We start from the raw sequence: 26,434 nt of genomic DNA, 5'->3' as shown, positions 1-26,434 counted from the left end.
AGGAACCGATACTGCAGATACAAGTTAAGGGTTTAAAATGGATTTTCCCACTCAATACCTGATCTTGATATTGAGTTTCAATGAATTTTGAGACAATATGTTGTGACTAGCTCATCCTGATAAGTGATAGAGGTACACCATGAATAATAGGTTTACATTTTCTTATTTCACAACTGCAGTGAAGAATATTGCACTTTTACATTTGGACAAGAGTCAGATTCAACCCCTTCAAAACAGGTCCTTTAAATTCTAGATGATACAGATAATAAACAATATTTGAAAATAGCAAATAAAAACAAAGTGTTGGAGAAACCCAGCAGGTCAGGCAGCGTCGTTTGAAGAAATGTTATATTGGATTTAATAGGTGAATTCTGTTTCTCTCTCCATTGATGCTGCCAGACCTGCTAAGTTTCTCCAGCACTTTCTTTTTATTTCAGATTTCAAACATGCATATTTTGCTTTAATTTGGGAGGTTGGAAAACACATTTAACTCAAATGCAGAAATTAATGTGACAAATAATATATTTCCTTACCAGACAATCGTATTCTCTCGGTCCAGTACAGCCAGCAGCACACTGAGTGTGGCAGCAGTCGCTAGGATTCTTACCTCTACATCGACCTGAACACTGCTGAGCGCAGAATTTTTTTGTGACTGTAAACATGGCAGAGATTGGAGAAAACAATTCCATCACTTCTAATAGATAAACACAATTCTTACTTAAGTCACTTAAGCTGATACCTGAACTAACAACGGTGTCACCCAGATGCTGTGTTCATTGTTTTAACCGCTACATCTAACAGGGTCACTGTTCTATATGCCTGTTCCCCCATATTTACACAGCAGTAGTTCAAGAAAGAATAATATAAACATGGAAAGAAGTGAATATTTTCAAGGTTTTCTTCATTATCTTTGGGAGATTCAGGAACATTATGTTGAGAGTATGTAGAGTGAATGTAGAATGAATTATAGGGTAAATTACGTTTTGTGATCTGGTGGAAGGTGGAAGGTGGAAATGAAAGTTAAATGGGATTTGTGCATTTATGTATTATTCATTTATTTAATTTCTACTCAGCAAAATCAATAACCTATACGAATGCGTTTTAAATTCTGATTTAAGACATAAATCTTTTTATTTAAACATCTAAATGTTTGGATGAATGAAAATGCTGCATTGTTTCCCTTTTCAGGGAACTGGTTTAGATATATAAAACGAAGATCATTTTTCTAACAGGGAATAAATATATTTGCAGCTACTTCACAGCATGCTGACTTTAAAACAGCCTGAAGAAGAACAAAGGTTCATTGTTTAGCTTTCGGGGTGAAGGGATTATGAGCTGCATAAACAATCGGCCACATTGTCAGGACCCCTGAAGATGGGATTGGAGATTTCTGATAATTCCATTGCTGAGTGCACATCAATTACAAGACACCACTTATAGCAGTGGTAACAATTACCAGCGAAGGGAAAAATGGGGTACAAATGAATTCCACACTTTAGCAGAACCATCTCCATCCCCACCGGCTCTGAATGGTTAGGAGAACCGTTACCACATGGACTAAGGACTCACCCCAATGAAAACGTGAAATTTCATCATGATTGCCCCCTTCAGAGACAGTTTTCTCTCCCCGTCACAATCCCAGTCAAAAGCAACTGCTGAAACCTTTCCAGTTTTGCATGGTGCATGGTTAAGACGATTTAAGTTAACTGGATAGCAATACAATTATCCATTGCCATTCAAGCAGCAATGGTTACAATGCATTGAAAGGTCAAAATTTTAATTGGGATTTTGGGGATGGATGCAGAGGCGAGAATCCTGGTAAAGTGCTGGAGAAGGTTTTGGGTGACGTGCTTATCGCCAATTGCCATTTTCATTCACCAGTGGGGAAGATTATCCTTGGCTGCACAAAGTCCTATCGTGCCAGTGAATTGGCCAATTTAAAGGTCTTTGCCATCTCCATTTTATCAATAGCAGCAGTGTGTGTAGATTCCTCCAGATAAAATCTCCCAGTATCACAGTGGGTTGTGGAAGATTGGGACGGGAGGGCCGGGCTCCTCTTCAGCCACTCTTTGGCCCACAAAAGAGGCCCCAGTAGCAATGGGTGGTCTTTTTCCAACAACACCTCCCCTCCCCCTTGTCTGTATCAGGGGCCTGCCACTTGTGTCACTTTGAGGGTGCACATCAATTGATGAACCTTCCTCCTCCAGCTGTAATGCCAGCTGTGGCCAGCGCTGGATGACAGTGTTGGTGGCAGCCAGTCAATTGTCATCTGTAAAATGGGGCCTCACATCCTGCCTCCTGCTGAAGCTGGGTGAACCCCACTTTCAGCCTTGGCTGTGGGGTACCTCTGAAGAATGCCAGAAATGCATTTGGTCTGTAACCTAAATTTAGCTGAAAGTAGCTGAAATAAAATGAATAGTTTTAGGAGTCAGTTTTTCTAAATAATGAAATAATAATATGGATGTATCAGGATTATATAGAATAATTGTCCAGAGAGATAGGGAGACAGACAGGTAGTAGGTGACGAGCAGGAAGAGGAAGGATAAGAGAAAAGAAAAGGCAACCCATAGGAATGAGGAACGTTGACAATGGCAACAAGAATAAATGAAGCAGGGTAGGGAAATGGAGAGATCCAGGGGAAAGGAGGTGAAGGACAGAAGATAATTGGAAGGATAATTGGAAGGACAAAATGAGAGAGCACTTTCTCAGAGCACATTTTAACGCTGTTATTCAGGGGATAGTGCTTCAGAGGTATTGCCCTTTTTAATGTGATTTTTTTTTCTTGGAGATCAAGGGCTAATATCTATTTAGAGGACAAAGGTGTCAGAAAGCTGATGAGGTTTGGGTGGGAGCAAGTGATGGTGTCTGGATGGAGCCATGGGACTGAAAGAATAATGAGCCACATCCCAGTGAAACATTTATGACTTAAAGAATGCCGGGATTTTCAATTTGGTCTGAACAAGATGTCTATTCATGAGTTTAATCAAACAAGACTGAATGTTGGCTAGCGTGGTGCCATTATTTAAGAAAGGTTGGTAAGGAAACACCAGGGTTCTACAGACCGATGAGCCTGATGTGAGTGGTGGATAGGTTGTTGGAGGGAATTCGGAGGAAAGGATTTACATGTATTTGGAAAGGCAAGGACTGATTAAGGATAGTCAACATGACTTTGTGCATGGGAAATCATGCCTCATTAGCTTGATGGAATTTTTTAAAGTGACAAAGAGGATTGATGAAGACAGAGCGGTGGACATAGTCTATATGGACTTCAGTAAAACTTTCAACAAGATTTCGCATGACAGACTGGTTAACAAGGTTAGATCACATGGAATACAGGGAGAACAAGTCATCTAGATACATAACTGGCTCAAAGGTAGGTGATAGAGAGTGACATATGGATAGAGGAAAGAGTCAAGGTCTTTTCCCCAGGGGAGAGGCATCCAAAACAAGAGGGCATAGGTTTAAAGTGAGAGAGGAAAGAATTAAAAGCAACCAATGTTTTCATGCAGAGGATGGTGCTTTTACAGAATGTGCTGCCAGAAGTGGAGGAGGCTGGTACAATTACAACATTTGAAAGGCATCTGCCTAGATATATGGATAGGAAGGACTTAGAGGGATATGGGCCGAATGCTGACAAATGGGATTGGATTTTATTTAGGACATCTGTTCAGCATGGACAAGTTGAACCGAAGGGTCTGTTTCCATGCAGTACATCTCTACGACTCTAAACTGTTCTCAGAACTTCAGAGCTAAGGAACTCGTTATTTGCCTCAATCTTTTTCTTCATTTAAAATAGTTCAAGCTTTAAAATTCAAACTTGGCACTAATTAATTGATCTTTGATGATCTTATCCTCTCTCTTTTTTCCATTTTGGTGGCATTTTCAACTCAGATTTTTCATGATGCTTGGTCTCAGTTTCACAATAACTAAACTGAAGAGTGTGCCTAAACATCAATTTGAGGTCATGGTATATGTAATATAAGCTGCTTAGCTATATATTATCCATTCAATGTTGTAAAACTCTCGATCACATTCTTTGCTAATCTTCTTTACTCCCTGTATCTCAAGCAGCTTAAGTCCCAATGTCATCCATGTTGCCCTCAGTTTTACTTAAACAAAGCATCACCACTAAATCTTTAAAAGAAAATAAGAGCAGAAAACATGATTGTAAGCTTTGCTACCGATTGACGCTTCATCTCTCTCCCATTAAATGGAATTAGTCGTGGAACATTTCTTAAAGGCTTTGGCAGCAATCTTTATTTCTTTGTGCTTTGTGTACTTGCTGCTCATTGACAAAGTGAAAAATATAAGGTAGAAATGTATTAGACTGCAACTGCCTTGTCACAATTTAAGACTAAGCTCTAATGTGAAAATCTATTTTGTGTTAAGCTATTGGCATTTTGATTCCTGGTAGCCAATGGAAGCATTGGATTTTGAAAAATGATTTAAAAAGCCACAAATACTGTGTGACCTTGCTGAAAAGATTGCTAGCTTGACGAGGCAAGGTGTCTTTCAGATGGTAAAACCCTGATAAAAGTTTTAATTCCACAGCTATCGTGGAGCACGGATCTTGTAGACTTTTGAGAAATAATTGAGTGCTAATATTTGGGCCTTAGTTGCATTTTTAGCAGATGAAAGCACTCCACAGAAAGGTGATACATGATTGTTATATATCACCTGCAAACACTCTTTCAAGAGAAATGTCCTCACATGAATGGTCTGATTTTTAAACATGGAATTGTAAATCCTTTCATAGTAGTTGGAAAAGTGATACTTACATTTCTGACAATTCTCTAAACCTGGACCCCAGCAGGCTCCATCTTGACAATCTGGGTGACAACTTGAACCTGTAAACATTAAAAAAAAACACCACCACTTAAACAAAGCAAAAGAATCCAAATAAATCAATATTAGAATAATCAAATATAAAATTGATGGTTAAAACAGTAATTGTCTTCCTCCTAAAATGCTGAATCAAAACAAAATGTGGACCATATTTGAAGAGAAAGGTAAAATAGCAGACTTAAATATTTTCTGGATGTGCTCAGGAAGAAAGAACACAATATATTTAAATATTCTAAAGAATTCTGATCTTCAAGGATAGTTTCCCACATTGAATTTCTGCTAAAAAAATTTATGAAACCATTCAAAGTTAAGACAATTTAGATCTTAATATTCTGGAATATATATTGAAATATACAAAATGGTATATCACATTCAAATTTTAACATCCTCGGTCTTGCAGCAATAATAATCAATGTCGGCAGATTTGCAGCTAACAGTTTCTCATACGAGATTGATTTCAGTACTGAGTGGGAGCCAGGCACCTGGGCCTGAACTTGGCTGCTAGAATGGCAATCTTGACATTAACATAAATTCTGGAACAGGAACCCAGAGAGCAACTGCAGAACATTGGACAAGGCAATCAATTAAGGAGTTGCCAATTAGAAATTGCTACTGGATTCCAGTATTGGGAAGGCTAAGGGTGCACATCTAGAAAGCAAATTAAATCTATTATTTTTCCTTCATCAATTGTTCTAACACTTGTTACTTGTTCCCTACATACTCTTATTAATACTGACAAAATGTTTTCTTATTCTGCTCAACAGCCATCCTAATGGATTCATTGTCACAGCATTTCCTTTAGCCAGTTAAAGAATTAAGGCATCCTTACCAGGGAAACAGAGGTTGAAGGACTCAGGGAGGAAGGGTTACCAGGGAGGTGGTAATGAGCCACTTTGGAGGGAGGTAGGAAGCCTTGCAAAAGTGTTTAGTACCAATCAGGAAGGACCTAGAGATAGTTAACTAAGGGATCCAGAATGGAATGGCTCCTGATTCAGCGGACCCTGATACAATGCAATGGTTCTGAAAGGGTTGTGATGCTTCAAGACTACATTAAGCATGATCCAATTGATGACGTACTAAGACATGGGATCAAGAAAGGCAGAAAATCTTCAAAAGAAAACACTGCTTTTCTAGATTTCCTCATTTTGTTGTAACAATTTTTGGATAGGAGACTGTTACATAGCAAGAGTGGAGAGGTAAAAATATATTTGTGACTGGATTATGACTTCATCTTAAATTGGCAGGAGAATCCTCTTGCAGAGCCATCACCCTGTCAGACATTTGTACACAAACCTCAGAAATTTGGAGGATAGATATTTGTATAAATTTATATATAACTATACATAGAAAGGAAACTCCCATAAAGAGAACAAATAATAATCTATTTAGACCCTTGCAGACTTTTCAGAAATAGTTGAGCACGAATATTTGGGCCTTAGTTGCATTTTTAGCGGATGAAGCACTCCACAGAAAGGCGATTTATGATTGTCATATATCATCTGCACACACCCTTTCAAGAGAAAGGTTATAGGTGGTCATCACATGAATGGTCTGATTTTTAAACATGTAACTGTGAATCCAACCGCTATTTTTAAAAAAAAACGTTTGATTCTGTTTACACCGTTGGTTTAAAGAGTCAGTTTATTCACTTGGAAAATTTTATGAGCTATTCAATGGCTTCTAACTATTACTACAAACATAATGTACAAGCCCTGTAATGTGGAAGGTGCAGAGAGGATGTTAAGGATAAAAGGGTGAAGGTAGGGTTTAAAGTTGATGAGAAAGGTCAACAGATTCTGAGGCCTGCCTGATATAGCACAATGCTCAGTATTGATTCCATTAGAAGAGATGGGCTGATATTTTGGGGATTGGTCCTAAGCCTTTTAACCTGCCCAATCCAGTGTCATCCAGCTTCTACCCTATATTGGGCTCAAATAAGGTCAAGGGTATCGAAAAATTAAAGTTTCTGCCATTTCCATTTTTAGTAATTGTCATTAATTAATAATGATAACAACTACCATTATTAATTCATCCTCCAAGGATAAAAAAAAAAATTAGATACTCTCTTTTTATCTTCTAGTAGAAACTTTTATTATCTGACTTTATATTTCTTGCATGTTGGCTTCATTTATTTTTGCCTTTCATCTTATTCTTTTACAGATTCCTAAAATGTATCCAGTCTTCTGGCCTTCCACTAACCACATTTAATTTCAATTTGATACAATCTTCAACATTCGTAGTTAACCATGGATGATTTATCCTTCTTACAGAAACTTTGTCTTGATAGTTTTGTACTTGTTTTTATTTGAGTTTAAGACACTAGTTTCGGATCCATTTTTTTTTCACCCTCAAACTGAATATGAAGTCTCATCATGCTATGATCACTCCTGCTGAGAGGAATCTTGACTATGAGGTCCTTAATCATATCTCAATACACATAAAATAGCTTGGTTGGTTTCACAAAATATTGCTGCAAGAAACTGTCTTCGATACATTTTATAAAATCACCTTCAAGGTTACCTCTGCCAATTTGATTTGGCCAATCTACCTGAAAATTAAAGTCACCCACAATTATTGTAATTTTTTTTCTCAGAAAGTCTCCTGATTTCTTGATTTATACTCTGCTCTAGAGTGCAGCTACTGTGCAGGACCCTGTAGATCTTTCCTTGCTATTTCATATGTCTAGCCTGTTACTACATCTTAGTCTTCCAAAGCAAGATCATTTCTCACAACTGAAGGTTACCGAAGCAATGAATGGGCTGTTTCTCATCTACTTCAATCTGATTCTTAATTTGGGAAAAGTAGATACAAGTCAACTTGTTGCTTACAATTTTTTGCAGTGAAGTTAATTGCCATTTCAGACACCATGCTTTTGTCCAAAATGTCATCCCATTGAATGGATTGCACATAACAAAGGTATGGGTTAGAAATGATATTCACGCTGCCAGATAAAATTTCTGAAAAGATAAAAATAAACTAGTCAAAACATAGCCACAAGAAAAGCAAAAATTATACATTTCAACCCTCTTCCATTCCCCTTTTTCTGATTATTTTATCCAGCCCTTATTCTTATTTATATTAGAGATGGATTGGGTTTTAATCTGTAGGTATTCTGAACAAAATAGCATTTCTTGCCCACTCACTGCTTGACCTCAAGAGTTGATGACGTGCACTTTACGTGAACTCTGGCTTAGCAGTTGACAGAACATGGTGGTTTGTTAGACCAATTCAAAGGATTGGTCAACTCAAAGGATGAGTCAACTATATTGGTGAGAGACCGGGAGTGCAACTTTTACTTGTAAGTGGCTGCCAGACATTAACTGGTAGAAGAATGGGCACCATAGTACATGGTTGGTAAATCTTGATTCAGATTTCTTGTAAAGACAGCAAGGCAGCTGCTTGTACAAAATAAAAGACTATTTTAGGAAATACTGGCTATGGCTCCCCTTGGACCATCTGGCTGACATTCTGTCCTGAACTGCTGCCAAACAAGGAGGTGGTTAGTTCTCGAATTTGGCAATGTGAATTTGATCCACTGTTGTGCACTTCCTCGCAGCTGATTGAAGAGGAGCACCAGTGAACAGCTTTGCTCTCTGTACTCTTGGGTAAATTAGCCTTATGTAGCAAGCTGCACAGATTGGGAGATGTGAAGAATTAACCTTATTTAAGACATTTAGGTATTGTTTTTGACATAGCATTTCCTGACAAAGACGTGCAAGACAGCATCTTAGAATCAAAATATCTTAACCATCAACACAGAACTGGTGTATTCCTCGTAATATTTCAAACACCAGTTAAAGGCAACAGATTACGGATGCTCTGATACTTTCCTTAAAAAAAAATATTTATTTTATATATACCAAATAAAAAAAAAGTCACAACAATATTGATATTTTAAAATTTGGACAAACACATCTTATCACCTGGTATATTTCAAGTCATGGCAATGTCTGAATTCTATAGAAGGCCAATTCACAGAATTATGTCAATGAACGAGCTATTGTATTTCAGAAATGAACAAATTAATAAGTAAAAACATCCCATTATTAAAATTATGAACCAAAATGTATATGTATTTAATTAAATAGATAATCTGCAGAATATTATTTTTTTTCATTTCCACTGAATTCTCTGCTTGTCAAACATCATGCATTGACAGTGGGATGAAGATCTATTCCCAAGGTTTTGCCAATGCAGCAGAGCAGCAGCCGGCTGCATAAGTGACTGGCTCTCGAATTTTCCTTTCCCTTTTCAGAAACAGCCCTGACTCACAGTTAAGGTCTTGAGTTCATTCTGTGGATAAGTATGGGTGTTAACTGGCATGTTTTTCCATGAGATAGTAAACTTTTGCGATCGCTCACATCTGGAGGTCTGGAACATGAGCACACTAACAACTGCAAATTCTTCTCCAAGTCACAAATCATTGGGACAGCCTGGTGGCTCAGTAGTTAGCACTGCTGTCTCATAGCGCCAGGGACCCAGGTTTGATTCCACCCTCAGTCTGTATGGAGTTTGCACATTCTCCCCATGTCTGTGTGGATTTCCTCCAGGTGCTCTGGTTTCCTCCCACAATCATAAAGATGTGCAGGTTAGCTGGATTGCCCATACTAAATTGCCTATTGTGCCCAGGCATGTGCAGAGTAGGTGGATTAGCCATGGGAAATGCAGGTGGCTCTGAGTGGGCTGTTCTTGGGCGGGTCAGTGTGGACTCGATTGGTTGAATGGCCTGCTTTCATACTGTAAGGATTCTAGAAATAAAATCATTCTGACTTGGAAATATATCATCATACCTATTATTATTGGGTCAAACTCCTGGAATTCCCAATCTTGCAACAATGTGGCTGGACCTACGTTGCATCGATTCAAAAAGTTCATCATGACCTTCACAATGGTAATTTGGGATGGGTGATGCTCATAATTCAGAAATGAATAATAAAATAATCTAAAATATTATGCTTGATTTAAAACACACTATTATCATCTTATTTTAATGAAACACATCAAACTAACCTGTAAGATTTCTCAATGGTAACTCAGTAAGTCCAAATTTCTTTTCCTGATCATTATTTGACAAAATAACAAGGGCATATTTGTCTTCATAAAGCTGGTGACCCCTGATGATCCTAAGATTCTCCAGTGGGATCGTTGAAATTTTGTTGAGGCCTATGAGGACATAACCTGAAACTTCCTGAATACTCTGTAAATGTATAGAACACACATCGCATATTAAAGGCGTGGACATTATGGAACAGAAAATATTAATGTATTTCTGGCAATGCATATTTTACAAAATGTTATGGATTATCCAAATTATAAACACTGGATATTTGTATTGCTTTACGTTTTCTGTTCCTCTCTTCTAATTTTCTTGGCTCAGCTATTAAACAGTGGGCATCAGTTTCCCTGCCGTACCTTACTCAAGTTCCAAAGTTTTCTTTCTGTCCACTGAAGGAAATGCAAAATGTAATGCACTGGAAGACCACAGACAATCATGTACAGTGATAAAGTTGGAATGGAAGTTCAGCAGAAGGTCAGATGGTCCAACGATAAGTAAAGGAGATGATTAACTTTGAGAGGAAACACAGAGAGGCAGAGCCACTAGGAACTTGCAGTTTAATGGTGAATGTATCAGAAAGTGAATTATCCCAAATCAGGAGATAGTACACCCTCATGTTGGAATCAATTCATGTGCTTGATTATGATGTGAATTTTTTTTTGAGTACCAGTTCCCAGTTTGTGTGTTAATTATGTGGCTTAATGTGAATTACCCAGATAATGACTTAGTTTTTAATGCTGAGGCAACTATTAATTACTAGCATATCACTGGACTTGTCAAGAAGTTAGACAATGATCATATTAGGAAATTGTATAATGTTAATTTGCCAAGAATGTCAACTCAGTCAAAGATTTTGATCTGTTTTAGGGAGTAACAGATGATTAAGTCAAAAGCAGTCATAATGCTTCTATAAATGCATTAATTGCATACACAACATACCGCAGTGATACCAGCAATTGAAATCTTGTGTATCAAACTCCATTAATTCAGCAATGTTCAAATCTCCTGCATCAAGTTCTTGGCCACTGACGCACATGGCTGAGAGAAAATGTCTCCCATGTGCTACATATTTAATAGAAACTATAAATCACACAAGTCGTCATGAGTGATTCCAATTTCTAGATGGATTGCAAAACATAACAGATGCAATTGAGCTGTAAACACTCAGGAAATTATAATAGATTGTCACATGGAAAAAATAATCAAAGTTTCCATTCAAGCAGCGGCACCATTAAAATCTGATCATAAACAAGAATAAGGAGAAGGCAAAACAGACCACAGGCAGAATGTGATAACGCTTAAGAGTGGAAATGTATGGTCTCCAGTGGTGTTTGAAGTTGGGGAGGGGAGTTTATAAAATGCACCACTTGTCCTTTCCCCACTGTTGCCCCTCACCTCCCTCACAAGCTGGAAGCATTGCTCATCTTTATAAGGTAGAGGTGGGTAGGTTCTTGCTGGGCAGGGAGAATCAAGGGTTCTAGCAGATAATTGCAAATGTGGGATTTGACACACAAACAGATCAGTGGTGATTTTACTGAATTGTGGTGCAGGCTTAAAGGTGCGAATGGTCTATTTCTGCCCTATTCTGTGTGTTTTTTAAAATTCATTCATGGGACGAGGGCTTTGCTGGCTTGGCCAGCATTTCTTACCCATCCCTAATTGCCCAGAGGGCAGTTAAGAGTAAACCATGTATGTAAAGACATGGGAAAGAGATGTGAGTGAGTACCATTTACTTATTTAGAGATAGATCATTCGGCACTTCAAATTGGCCCATGAAGATTTACAGAACAGACCAAATTTTGCAGAAAGGGTTCAAACATGGAGTGAGGATAACTAATTAAAATATTTTACCTCCAGTGTGCGGTTAGGCCAATTAATGGAAAAATGCATTGACTATAAATAACTGCAAAGCCAAGTGGAGTGACTGAACAGAGGATAAATAACCAGAATAGTTCTATGCTCCAGAATGCAACGAAGGAGTAAGATCCTGGAGGATGTCATATTTCAGATTTCAGCCAATTTTCCAAGATAGTATTTTTAAAATATAAATTATACTCAAATTCTAAGTTAACATAGATATTAAATCCACTGTACTCAGTTACCAGGAAATGTGTATTAGAATTAGACAAGAAAGCATCAGTATAAGATTAAAGAAGTTCATATAAACATTCAAACCATAGGACACAGCTTAAAAGTACAGGGTAGTCCATTTAGGACAGAGAGGAGGAGAAACTTCTTCACCCAGAGAGTGGTGGCTGTGTGGAATGCTCTGCCCCAGAGGGCAGTGGAGTCCCAGTCTCTGGATTCACTTAAGAAAGAGTTGGAAAGAGCTCTCAAGGATAGTGGAATCAAGGGTTATGGAGATAAGGCAGGAACAGGATACTGATTAAGGATGATCAGCCATGATCATATTGAATGGTGGTGCAGGCTCAAAGGGCAGAATGGCCTACTCCTGCACCTATTGTCTATTCCACACCTATTACAATCCATAGGAGCTTACAAGAAAGTCAAACCTAAACAGTAATAGTCAATGCTCCTGTTATAAGATCGCTTTTAACCCACACACAGGTCCAGTATGGGATTATTATTAATTTGTACATTGCAGTGCATGCTTGTTACAGAATTTAGTTGAATAGAGATTATATTTGCTTTAAAGAATATGCTATACATTTATTATTGCTTCTTGTTAAAGCAGTCTGATAAATTATGTTGTCCTCATCTATTTTAGTGTACCTTTTGGAAGGCTGTAGAAGCACATGTGATAGCAGGTGCAAGCTTACTGTACCCAGTTCAAATATCACAATTTAATTATTACAGGAAGCAGGTCAGGCAGTAGTATGAATAGATATGAAGCACACAAAATGAAACCTGAGGATAAAGCAAGAGGCACAGAGATGACTGGTGATAGGGATGAGTGAAATTGAACTGTGGCATTATATTTAATGTGAGGAGGTAGGACACATATTAATGTACTGTTTTTCACAGCTACAGATTAATTCAAAACACTTTAAAGTTAAAGTAGTTGTTTTTAAAGTTCAATGCCCATTACAATTTGCACACAACAATGTGATTAGGGGTTAAGCAATAAATATTCTGCAGTGCATTAGAAAAACTCTCCCTTTCTTTGTCGAATCACGCTTAAGCATCTTTTATGTCAATTTTACAAGACAGAAGAGATTTCGGTTTAAGGGCTCATTCCAAAAGCTGACATCTCCAGCACCGGACTGGTCTCTCAGCAGAAGTACTTGGACAGATTACGTGTGCTCATTTTAAGTGGGTCTTAAACCCATAACATTCTGACTAAGATGTGACTGTCCAACCACTAAATCAATGTGACTTATAGAGATGCTGTAAAGAGGCAATAATAAGTCACAAGAAAGTACTGTGCACATGAGACAAGTGTACATAGTTACCAATGCTAACAAATTACACTGAGTTAACATACTGCTCAATAATTTCACTTGGCTGATCCTATAAATATTGGCTATATTATGATAGCAATTTCTTGGCTTGGTGACTCAGAGCATAGCAGTGAACAGATATCCTCTTAATTAAAACGTATTTAAAAATAACATCTGCTCAAGGTCTGATTAATTCTGCAGACATTCTGAATGGTTTACATTAACAAACAGGTGGCTGTCACTGGGTTCTTCCACCACTGTATCCAGCAAACTGTCTGGAATTACATAAATAGGGTCTGAAAACACACTCCATTACATAAAAGAGTTCTTTAAAAGAAGTTGCAGAATTTAAGTTTGACTTGTTTTCCTTTCCTTTCTGCCTCCCACCCTCACCCCATCAAATGACGAAAGTTCTTTGCATTGCATTCTGCATTAGAAAATCATGGATTCTGCTACAAATGTTTCACATAATTTTGGCCAATACATTAATGCAGTCCTGAGGTAGTGGTACATTGGTGAAAGTGCTAGCTTTCAGATGAGAGAATATTCCATTTGTCCTCACTAACAGGAATGGGACATTACAAAACAGAAAGCAGAAAATTTCTCCCATGTTTCTGACAATTACTTATTGCCAATGAACAACAGAATAGATCTGATCTTTAATCTCATTGCTACTTGTTCAAATTGGTTGCTGCATTTCCCTTTAGTAGAAAGCCTCAAATGTACTTTGTTGTGATAAAGGGTGTATAATGCATATTATTTATTATATTATTACTGCTAAGTTTACGTTAGGCAGAGAAAAAACATCAGGGGCACTTGATTCCACAGCAGAAAGTTCAAGGTTTCAGATCAAGGAAACCAGTCACTCAAGTAGAAGTGGTTTTACCCTGTGAAGTATACCAGCTCTGAGAGTGACATGAAGTTTACAAGTCATCGAAACTGCAGAAAGGTTCAAGCCATTAAATTTGAATAAAAACTTCATGTCAGCAGATTATGAATGGAATCAAAAAAGTTCCTCAGCAATCCAAGGAAAGTAATTTGAAAGAATCAGTTCAGTTTAAAAACTTTAAGTAGAAGTGATAATTCTCTAGATTTGAATATCTGTGAAAGCTGAGTGATGGAAAACAGGTTGAAATTTTGTTTCAATACTAGATCCTCATGCAATAATAAAGATTGGAAAGGCCAAAAAGTGACTTCAATAGGACTATTGACCAGGAGACAATTGGGAGGTGTGGATGGTGGGGGTGTGGAGAAAATAAACAAGAACCCAAGCAAGAGAAAGAGAGAGACAAAAAAAAGGAGGTGAAAATCTGTATGTGTCATGGAATAGGCAAGCTCCATGGGACAACAACTCATACATATTGCACCACTGCTGCTGCAGAACGACATGACTGCTTTCGTACTTGGATGTGAAAAAAAAACAAATATGACACATTACCTTAAGGAATGAAACATCATGGTGTGGCTGTACAAAGGTTATCTCGAGGTTGCCCATCACTACTTCACAACCACTATAGGTTCTGCGAAGACTGTTGTAATGGTTATCTTCAGTTGCCAATAAATTTAGTTTGTTTTCAATTCCTGAACAAACTGCAATAACAAAAAGAGAAACGAAAAGCTGAACAAATTAATACAACAATTAATAAACTAAAACATTTTTTCCCAATCCAACCCTTTCAATTCAAACGAATCTGGAGAAAGCAATTTACTTCAAATCGCTTGATTTTATCGAGACCAGCCCAGGTTGCTCCTCAGTACACTTAGAAATATTTGTGTGCAGCAAAGTATATGGAAAATGAAAGATGTATACATATTGATAATAGTGTGTGAAATTACTGAATTATGTTAGTGAACTGCTAATGACAATTAAATATATAGACTTAACATCACCATCCTACTTTCATTGAATGGAAATTGATACTCAAAATTGAAAATGAAAATACTCTACATCTGAGCATTCCAATTATAAAAATATTGGATTTAAAGTAATGCACACAATTGTTTAAACAATACAAATCTTTGCAGTAAAAGATAGTAGAATTCAAGAAAATTAGACACATTAGGTCAGTGGTATCATAAATATTTATTTCTGTACAAAACAAGATTTCTTTGGCATCCTTTTCCATTTAAAAAGTCAAACTGACATAGTATTACACTATTCCAATGATGTAGCACTGCAAACAAGTGGTATTGGTGCCAGTGATTGTGCTTTGAGAGATACTGAACTGCAAGGTGAATGTGAGACTGACGCTGTAACAATATGGACCATATAACAGAGTTTTACTCCACTTGTGGTCTGTGTAGGCCTTCATACCCAATTATCACACCAGGTTTAAACAACACTAATGACAACTTATACTTAGATTAGCATCCTTAATACATTCCAAGGTGCTTCACAGGAGCATTACAAGTTGAAGTATGACACTGGGGAACATAATGTTCCATGAAATCAGGATAGATTAATTGAAGATTTTAAGGAATGTCTTAATAGCGGATACCGAGGCAAAGAGGACAAGGGGTATAGGGTGGAAATTCCTGAGCCTAGGCCTAGGCAATTGAAGATTTGACCACTAATGCTACAGGTTTGCTCTGAAGCTAAACATAACAAAGGCACATGGATCATTTAAATGTAACTGAAGCTTTCAAATCAGTAGCTGTGGTTTGAGCTCTAGCCAAGGAGAACTTAGATTGTCTGGTTCCTATGTAAGTTAGGATTTGAAGTGGCTTGTTTAAGAGAATTTTTGGACATGTCTGAATGTGTGAATAGAGCTGTCTCCTAAAAGTTAAAGGCTGAAATTCTTAAAGAAAAGGGAGGGGTGAATTTCCAGTCTGTAAAGAACACTTGAGTGCTTTGCAAACTAGGTTCAGTACTGCACTGAATATACACATCAAGAGTGTCAGATCCAAGTGATGCAAGAAAACTGATTGCAGGTCAAGTCAGCCTCGTTGTGGAATCACTTTTTACCAACCTTATATTTGCAATGCATTCTAATGTTTAAAGACGCTAACTTCTATGCAACACTTTTTATTTGTTCATGAGATGTGTGTTCCACTGGTTGGAGCAGCATTTATTGCTCATCCCCAATTGCCCTTGACAGAAATGGCTTGCTCAAGGCTTTTCAGAGGGCATTCAAAAGTCAACAATATTGCTGTCGATCTGGAGTCACATGTAGGTCAGACCAAGTTAGGACAGATATCCTTCCCAATTAGTGAATCAGATGGGTATTTACAATAATCAAAATGGTCACATGGCTGCCATTAGACCTTTTAAAAAAAATCCAAAATTTTATTGGAATTGAATCACACTATGGTAGGAGTTGAAATTCGAACCCATGTCTCTAGAATATTATATTGGAGTTCTGGATTATTAGTCCAATGGTATTACACCATCACCTCCCCAGTTGTAAACTACTTTTCCTGGTTTAGAACAGAACTATATTCTAAGCATTAACACTGGTTGAAGTTTACTTCACATTTGTGATCAGAGAGACTAGTAATCAAATGGCAAATAAATTATCTGCCTCAAACTTGGGGAAATTTGAGCATTGGGTGCCTAATTACAATACAGTCAAGTTTCATTGATCTTTTATGTCCATTCATCAAATACTCACTCTGCATAAATAACTGCCCACAAAACAGACCATCTCTCCCACTCTCAAATTTTGAGCAATATCCAATTGTGCTTCTTTCAGAATCTTCACAGTCACAATCAGCTTTGCAGGTGCAGCAAGAAAATAATGCATTTCTGTTTAACCTTTGATGAAGAAACGTTCTCCTCTACCTGATCCTGCTTTGTTTATAGAATATGTGAAAGTCACATTTAAAATGAAAAGCTTTCTGGATCATAGATCTTAAACATGCTGTGCCTGATGTGAAAGACTGTTAAATGATTTGTAACTTAAAATGTAAGACTTAAGTGAAGAAATATTATATATGAATTTGTGCTTGTGGTTTCATTGTGCACTTTCCTTTACTGTTGGGTAATACCCATTTTAGGCTTGCGTCTTATCTCAAAAGCTTGGGAGGATATTCAACACTGGTAAAAATGCAAAACTGATGGCATTTCCAGTTCTAACTTGGCTGTACTGTATCCAAAGAGGAAAACTACATGCCTACACTTTTAGAACTAGGCATAATGATTGCAAGAAGAGAGAACCAATGTTAATTTAGTTTTATTACGATGGCAAGTGTTTACAATTTTAGTATTGTAAATCTTTTATAAGAAGCAAGAACTGAATAATAAGGTCTCTTTCTCTCAACAGTTCGTTTTCTCACACAGAGTCTAATTATGGAGAGGCAGTGGCCTAGTGGTATTATCATTGGACTGTTAATCCAGAAACCAGGGACCTGAGTTCCAATCCTGCCATGGCAGACAGTGGAATCTGAATTCAATATAGAAAAATCTGGAATTAAGAGTCTAATGAAGACCATGAATCCATTGTTGATTGTTGGAAAAACCCAACTGGGTCATTCAAGTCCTTCAGGAAGGAAGCTGCCACCCTTACCTGTCTGGCCTACATGTGACTCCAGACCCACAGCAATGTGGTTGACTCTTAACAGCCCTCTGGGCAATTGGGGAGAGGCAATAAATGCTGCCTAACCAGCAACACCCTAGTCCCGTGAATGCATTTTAAAAAAAAATTATATTGCAGGTTGCCGTCAGTGCAGTGCATTTGGTTTTGCTGTTCAGGTGTCAATTTGAATGTCAATGTAAGTTTGAAGGGGTTTTCCAGTTGGCACACTGCTGTTAAGCAGAAGAGAAATTGGACGAGGGTGAGAAGTTAGCCAAGGCTCCGGTTCCTGATTGCTATCTGTGAAAAGTCTGTATCTGAATCTGAGGTGAAGACAGGTTCAGATTCAGCTATGAAGCACTGGACAGCTGAAAATTGCTGCCACAGAGTCAAAGCTGATATGAATTGCCCCTGTTTGAGGTATTCAAGGACTGTCAACATGCCTCTGGGACCATCCACCAGTATTAGTCAGTAACTTCAGGAAATGCTAGGGGTAAGTGAGGACTGCAGATGCTAGAGATCAGAATCAAAAGGTGTGGTGCTGGAAAAGCACAGCCAGTCAGGCAGCATCCAAGAAGCAAGAGAGTCGACATTTTGAGCATAAGCTCTATCAGGAAACGCGACAAGCTGAAGGAGACAGGAAAGGTTCTAAGGTTATTGGCTGTGTCAGTTTTAAACTTTCCAAGACTTCCTGATACAATGATCTACACCTAGAGTATTGTGAAATTTTGTACAAGGGTTACGCAAGATTCAAGCATAATTATCGGTAATACAACATCAGTCTGCCTGGCACACCTTGGGCAACATGCCAACAAAACCAGAACTGAAAGAGTTGCTGTTACTTTCTTTTCTCCAAAAGAGGTCAGTCTTCAACTCAATAAATATTGTGCAGCATGGAAGTGCTGCACAACACACTGTACAACCTTCTTAAACAGAATTACATCTTCAAACCCCAAGTTTGTACACTGAGGAGCAAACAATGGCAGCTTGACAAGCACTTGTAAGTAAAATAAGATTGGTATCTTATGTGGCTAATATATTGCAGATAGTCCAAATTGAGTCTTATTTTGTTCATCATTATACCTATTCATCATCATTGTCTCTCAATTTTCTTTAATTTACAATGTAGCCCGAGGACTAGTTCATGAGCATTACTGTAAAGATGCAATTACACACAGAACTTTCATATACACAGAACAGGGAACAACACAGCAAAGGAACAGGCCTGCCATGTCTGTGATGACCATGATACCATTCTAAACTAATCCCATCCGCCTGCACATGCTCTATAGCCCGTATTCCTCGCCCATCATGTCTCTCTAAATGTCTCTTAAATGTTGCTATTGTATCGGCTTCTATGACCTCCTGTGGCAGTGCATTCCAGACAATTACCACCCTTTGCATAAAAAATGTGCCTCACATATCTCCTTTAAATTTTCACCTTCTCATCTTAAACTTATGCCCCCTAGTATTGAACACATCCACCTTGGGAAAAAGACTCCGACTATCCATACCTCTCATAATTTAAACATTTCTATCAGGTCGCCTCTCAGCCTCTGTTGCTCTAGCAAAAACAATCCAAGCTTGCCTAATCTCTCCTTATAGCTAATACACTGTAATCCAGGAAACTTCCTGGTAACCTCTTTTGCACCCTCTCCAAAGCCTTCACATCCTTCCTATAGTGTGGCAACCAAAACTGCTCACAATATAAATGTGGCCTAATTAATGTTTTAGGAGAAAGTGAGGACTGCAGACGCTGGAGATCAGAGCTGAAAATGTGTTGCTGGATTCGCGCAGCAGGTCAGGCAGCATCCAAGGGAGGTTTTATACAGCTGTAACATGACTTGTCAACTTTTCACTGAATGCCCTGACTGATGAAGGTAAGCATGCTTTATTTCTTTTTACCACCCTATCCACTTGGGTTGCCACTTTCAGAGAGCTATGGACTTGTACACCAAGATCCCCCTGCATATCAAGGCTCCGAAGCATCCTCCCATTCACTGTATACTTTCCTCTTGTATTTGACCGTTCCAAAATCCATAAACTCATGTGGCTTAATCTTCTGGACTAGCCTACCGAAAAGGACATCGTCAAATCATTTACTAAAGTCGATGAAGGCAACATCCACTACCCTATCCTTAATAATTTTCATCACTTCCTCAAAAATGGAATCAAATGAGACAAGACTTCTCCTAAATAAAGCGATGTTGACTATCCCTGAAAAGTCACTTTTTTTTAAAATGCAAGTAAATCCTGTCCCTAAGAATTTTCTCTAATAATCTCCCAACCACTCATGTAAGGCTCACTGACCTATTATTTCCTGAATGATTATTCCTGTTGTCTTTCTTGAACAGAGGAACAATATTGGCTATTCTCCAGTCTTCTAGGACCTCACCTATGGCTGAAGAGGACTTAAAAATCGCCATCATGGTCCCAGCAATCATCTCCCTTGCCTCCCTCAGTATCCTGGGATGGATCCCATCAGATCCTGGGGACTTATCTACTTAATGTTTTTCAAAACACCCAATATCTTCTCATTAATATTGACATGCCCTATTACATCAATACACCCTTCTCTAATCTTACCATCAACCACGTCCTTCGACTTGGTGAATACCAATGCAAAGTACTTATTAACGACCTCACCCACTTCCTCTGGCTCCATGCATAAATTCATTCCTTTGTTCTTGAATGGACCTCCCCTTTCTCTCACTACTCTCCTTAATCCTACTTGCCATGGACAGTTCATGGAATCTTTTGGGCCTCCCAATTCCTTTATAAAGTTCTGTCCGGCTTCCTTTATATTCTTCAAGGGTCTGTTTCCTTTTCCCTTTTGATTAAACTTTCAATATCACTTGTTCAAGATTCCCAGAGGACTGGAAATGGCTAATATAACACTCTGTTTAAGGAGGGAGGGAGGGAGGCAGAAGACAGGAAACTACATGCCACTTGGTCATGACCACCTTGGTCATTGGGAAGACTTCAGATTCCATTATTAAGAATGAGATTGCAGAGTATTTGGAAGCGCTTTTCATCAGTGCTGAGTCAGTATGGCTTCATTGGAGAGGTCATGCCTGACAAATCTGTAAGAAATCTTTGAGGAGATAATGAGTAAGTTAGAGAAAGGAGAGCCCAGTAAACATAATCTATTTGGATTTCTGTAAGGCCTTTGACAAGGTGCTGCACAGAAAGTTGCTATAAGATGAGAGCCCATTAGGGACAAAGCACTGGCGTCGAGGACTGGCAGCGTGGCAGAAATTGGGGATAAAGGGGTCAAAGGAACTAAGAGCATTATTGCTAAGTTTGCAGATGACACAAAGGTATATGGATTGCCTGGTAGTGTTGAGGAAGCAGGGTGGCTGCAGAATGACTTGGACAGGCTACAGGAATGGACAAAGAGGTGGCAAATGGAATACAAGGTGGGAAACTGTAAGGTTATGTGCTTTGGTCAGAAGAATAGAGGTGTAGACTATTTTCAGAAGTCAATTTTTCCTTGTTGGAAATAAAGCAGAGTATGAGCCGAGAGCTTAAAACAGTCTCTATCACGAATTGAGACTAAAAACATTCAATGCATTGACCATACATCCTTTAACTAGCAGATTCATTTTCATTATATTTTTAAAAGGATTGATTCTTGGAGTTTCACAGTGAACCAAGCATCACCATTGCTCAAAGAAATTTCCGATGGGATATATAGAATAACCAGTTTCAAATGTCACAAATTGTAACACTTTTACCATTTGAAAAGAGAATGTCAGGGTCAGGTACAATCAATTATCTCATCGCCGTGCCTACAAGTGTTCATGTACTGAGTAATGACAGCTATAAGCTGTCAACTGGTAATTACATTTGAAACAGTTTTTATTATTTACAACTAATGAATTGCTTTTGAAAATATATAATACGTGCGTAAGTGTTATAGGTAAATAAATATTAATTAGGAAAGGCAGACAAGAGCAAGTCAAAGAACGAGGTAACTCTGAAGAATTAAACTGCATTTATTTCAGTGCAAGGAGCCCTACAGGTAAGGCTGATGAACTCAGAGCATTTATAGGAACATAGGACTGGAATGTCATAGCTATTACAGAAACGTGGCTGAGGGAAGGACTGGAGTGGCAGCTCAACGTTCTGGGTTTTGGATGCTATAGGAAGAATACAAAGGGAGGCATGAGAGAATGGGGATTGGCATTTCTGATTAAGGAAAACATTACTACTGTAATTTGAGTGGATATTTCTGAGGGATCACCCAGTGAAACTATATGAGTAGAAATTAGAAATAAGAAAGGGATGATCACCTTGATGGGATTTCATTACAGGCACCTCCAGTAGTCAGAGGGAAACTGAGGAGCAAATATGTCGAGAGATCTCAGATTTATGTAAGAATAATATAGTTGTAAAATTAGGGGATTTCAATTTTCCAGAGAGCATTTTGATCTATTTTACACTAAAGTGCTACCTGTTTGAGTTTGGTAAAAATGGGAAAAATTTTATGTCTCAGAGTATTGTACAAATAATTCATTCAGCATTAAACTATATTGGTTAAAGTGCATTTTGTTCCACTTGAAAATCCTGAAGCTTATTTTAATATTCACAACTCAATTCCTCAAGCAAAACCCCTTTATTATTAACATGCACCTTAGTGGAGCAATATGCAAGTTACCAACAGGTACCATCATCCCAAAATTATCACATTTGGATCCAGTTTCCATGTGGACAGACTCCAAAAGCAGTGTCCTGCTATTTAAAACATATGAGGGATGTCTCAATATATGTAAATGGATTTTGGACATTTGATGTTAAGGTGGCTTAATAATTCAGTTAGCCTCTTATTGGATTGAACTGGTGAGAAGTGGCAGGAAACATGACGCAGTCAATGCCTGTGTGTAGAGTGTCCCAGATACCATTGTATTTTTTTGCCATAAATAGGAATTCATGTACAAGCTGAGCTATCCATGCCAATGCAGCACATCACATCAAGACAGGAGAAAACAAAATGAAAGACTGTGCATTGATTAGAGTCAAATGATGTGCCATTCACTGTTTCAACACTTGCAAAATATATCCTCCTCTTACTTTCGTTATACAGTGAGACAACTTTCCTGTTTTATGCTATGTTTCAAGCAGCAATGAGAAGAAAGATGGATGAACATAAAAACATAGCAAATAGGAACTGAAGTAGACCATTTGACATTTCAAACCTGCCCCCCACCCATTCAATATGCTCACAATTCAATAGCTAACCATTCAATCATCCGTTCCTGTTCACTCCCCATACCCTTTGATCTGTAGTTGAAAGTGAGGACTGTAGATGATATATTTTGGTGGGCGGCACGGTGGCACAGTGGTTAGCACTGCTGCCTCACAGCGCTAGAGACCCGGGTTCAATTCCCGCCTCAGGCGACTGACTGTGTGGAGTTTGCACGTTCTCCCTGTGTCTGCGTGGGTTTCCTCCAGGTGCTCCGGTTTCCTCCCACAGTCCAAAGATGTGCAGGTCAGGTGAATTGGCCATGCTAAATTGCCCGTAGTGTTAGGTTAGGGGTATGGGTGGGTTGTGCTTCGGCAGGGCGGTGTGGACTTGTTGGGCCGAAGGGCCTGTTTCCACACTAAGTAATCTAATCTAATCTAGATGCTGGAGATTAGAGGGAGGATCTAATTGAAAGTTACAGAATACTGAATGGCCTGGTCAGAGTAGATGTTGGGAAGATGTTTCCTGACTAAGGGCTTTTGCCCAAAACGTCAATTCTCCTGCTCCTTGGATGCTGTCTGACCTGCTGTGCTTTTCCATACCTTTTGGTCATTTTGCCCTAAGAATTATATCTAACTCCTTCTTGAAAACATTCAATGTTTGACCTCAACCACTTTCTATGACAGACAAGTCAACAGGCTCATTTGTATCTGGGAGAAGACATTTTTCCTCATCTCAGGCCAAAATGGCCTATCCCATATCCTTAAACGGTGACCCCTGGTTCTGACCTCCCCAACCATTGGAAATATCTTTTCTGCATTTACCCTGTCTGGTCTTGTTATAATTTGATAGGTTTCTATGAGATCCCCCTAATTCTTCTAAACTCCAGTCCATATAGCCAGAGCTGATCCCGTATCTCTTTATTTGTCAATCCTGCCATCCCAGGAATCAGACTCGGTGCACTCCCTCCACAGCCAGAACATCTTATCTCAGAGAAGGAGACCAAAAGAGAGACAACTGAAGAGATAGCAGACGCGCTAGTGACGATCTTTCAGTAATCGCTAGAATCAGGGAGGGTCCCAGAGGACTGGAAAATTGCTAATGTGACATCCCTGTTTAAAAAAGGAGTTAGGCAAAAGAAGAAACATGACAGACTGATTAGCCTCATCTTGATTGTGGGTAAGATCCTAGAATCCATTGTGAAGAATGAGATTTCTGAATACTTGGAAGTGTATGGTAAAATAAGGCAAAGTCAGCATGGATTCATTAAGGGAGGTCATGCCTGACTAATCTGCTAGAATTCTTTGAGGATGTAATGAGCAGGTTAGACTAAGGAGAACCAAAGGATATTATCTACCTGGACTTCAAGAAGGCTTTTGACAAGATGCCGCACAGGAGGCTACTGACTAAGATAAAGGCCCATGGTATCAGAGACAAGGTGCTGGCATGGCTAGAAACTTTACTGTATAGCAGAAAACAAAGTGGGGATAAAAAGGGTCCTTCTCAGTATGGCAGCTGGTGAGAAGTAGTATTCTGTGAGGCTCAGTGTTGGGACCACAACTTTTCACTTTATACATTAACAATCTAGATGAAGGAACTGAGGATGTTTTGGCTATATTTGCAGATGATCCAAAAATAGGTAGAGTGACAGATAGCATTGAGGAGGCGGGGAGGTTGCAGACGGATTTGGACAGGTTAGGAGAATGGGCAAAGAAGTTGCAGATAGAGTACAATGTGGGGAAAGTGTGAGGTCATACACTTTGTAGGAAGAACAGAGGTGTGGACTATTTTCTAAATATGCAGAAAATTCAGAAGTCAGAAGTGCAATGTGACTTGGGAGTTCTAGTCCAGGATTCTCTCAAGGTAAACTTGCAGGTTGAGTCAGTAGTGAGGAAGGCAAATGCAATGATGGCATTTGTTTTGAGAGGACTGGAATATAAAAGTAGGGATGTACATCTGAGGCTCTATAAGGCTCTGGTCAGACCACCATATGCACTGTTTTGGGCCCCATATCTCAGGAAGAATGCATTGGCCCTGGAGTGTGTTCAGAGGAGGTTCATGCAAATGATCCGAGGAATGAAAAGCTTAATATATGAAGAACTTTGAGGTCTCTGGGTCTATACACGATGGAGTTTAGAAGGATGAGGGGGATCTAACTGAGAGTTACAGAATATTGAAATGCCTGTTCAGAGTAGATGTTTCCATTGGTAGGAGAGACTAGGACCCATGGATCTTAGAAAAAAGGGAAGACCTTTTAGAACAGAGATAAGGAGAAACCTCTTCAGCCAAAAAGTGGTGAATCTATGGAATTCATTGCCACAGTGGGCTGTGGAGGCCAGGTCATGGAGTATAGTCAAGGCTGAGATAGATAGGTACTTGAGTATCAAGGGGATCAAGAGTTACAGAGAGAAAGTGGGAGAATGGGGTTGAGAAACGTATCAGCCATAATTAAATGGTGGTGCAGACTCGATGGGCAGAATGGCCTAATTTCTGGTCCTATGCGTTACGGTGTTAAAACCTGCACACAATACTCCAGGTGTGAATCTCAGACATGAATGCCTTAAATATATCTGAACGTGTGGAAGATAAAAGAACATGATCATAAAGCAATTTACTTGATATTTACAGCTATGGTTTTACCTTTGCAACCAACATACGTAAAGTGCTTGAAGCTACATGCTCAAAGGTGGCCTCTTGGTTTTCGCTGTATTTGAACTTTCTCCACATTTTAATAAAAAAAAGACTTCAAATCTTTGAAAAGACACCAGCTGTGCCAACTAGCAATAACTACAATGACTGGTGTTTCACTTTGTACGTCCAAGTAATCCATGTTCTTACTTTAGGACTGAGGGGCATCACACAATACTAAATAACTTGTTTCTAAAACCAATTTGAGAGTGAAATACAAACTTTAGTTATAACTATTGATTGTAACTCTTTTTAAAAAAGGATAGCAATGGAGATAAAGCTAAATCAGCAAAGCATCTGATTCAACACATAGCTGAAAAATATCTGTACAACCAGATTCCACACACAAGTGACCAATTATTGTAACTAGAACAACCACAAAACTTACTTCTTAATTATTTGATAATTGAAACCCTGCAGGCAGAACATTACCACAGAGGTTAAAACAAAGCATTTCTTGTCCCTGGGCTTTAGATTGGCTACTATCATGGGAAATATTAATCACCATGAGGAATAGGCTCCATACACTGGAGTCCAAACTGAATCAAGCATGGGCAAAGTTTTCAAATGCAGTAACAAAAACAGCTCATGATATTCCACGCCATGGGCTGGGTTGGAGGTTGTGGAGTTAGGACACTCAGTGAAGCTTTCAAGTGATAGATGGGACCTCCATTCCATTCCTCTACTCCCAGTCCCAGCACCTTCAACTTCATTGGCATGGGAGAAGGACATGACCTTAGCCAGATGG

The 26,434-nt window shown here is 38.7% G+C and overlaps 1 protein-coding gene across 1 annotated transcript in view; it reads right to left on the bottom strand.

Moving 5' to 3' along the window:
* egfra (epidermal growth factor receptor a (erythroblastic leukemia viral (v-erb-b) oncogene homolog, avian)) overlaps positions 1–26,434 on the bottom strand; it is a 275,969-nt gene that overhangs the window by 82,126 nt on the left and 167,409 nt on the right. Inside the window, exons 2-6 of the mRNA XM_043690147.2 lie at positions 14,741–14,892; positions 9,856–10,042; positions 7,674–7,802; positions 4,779–4,847; positions 534–652 (exon numbers count right to left, since the gene is read on the bottom strand). Of these exons, the coding sequence (XP_043546082.1) occupies positions 534–652; positions 4,779–4,847; positions 7,674–7,802; positions 9,856–10,042; positions 14,741–14,892 (656 nt within the window). The remainder of the gene's footprint in view (positions 1–533; positions 653–4,778; positions 4,848–7,673; positions 7,803–9,855; positions 10,043–14,740; positions 14,893–26,434) is intronic.

The sequence above is a fragment of the Chiloscyllium plagiosum genome, unplaced genomic scaffold (assembly GCF_037043375.1).
Source record: "Chiloscyllium plagiosum isolate Xiang-an unplaced genomic scaffold, Cpla_swu_hap1 HiC_scaffold_5, whole genome shotgun sequence".
In the NCBI taxonomy this organism is placed as follows: domain Eukaryota; kingdom Metazoa; phylum Chordata; class Chondrichthyes; order Orectolobiformes; family Hemiscylliidae; genus Chiloscyllium; species Chiloscyllium plagiosum.
This window is presented reverse-complemented; position numbering and strand designations above follow the sequence as displayed.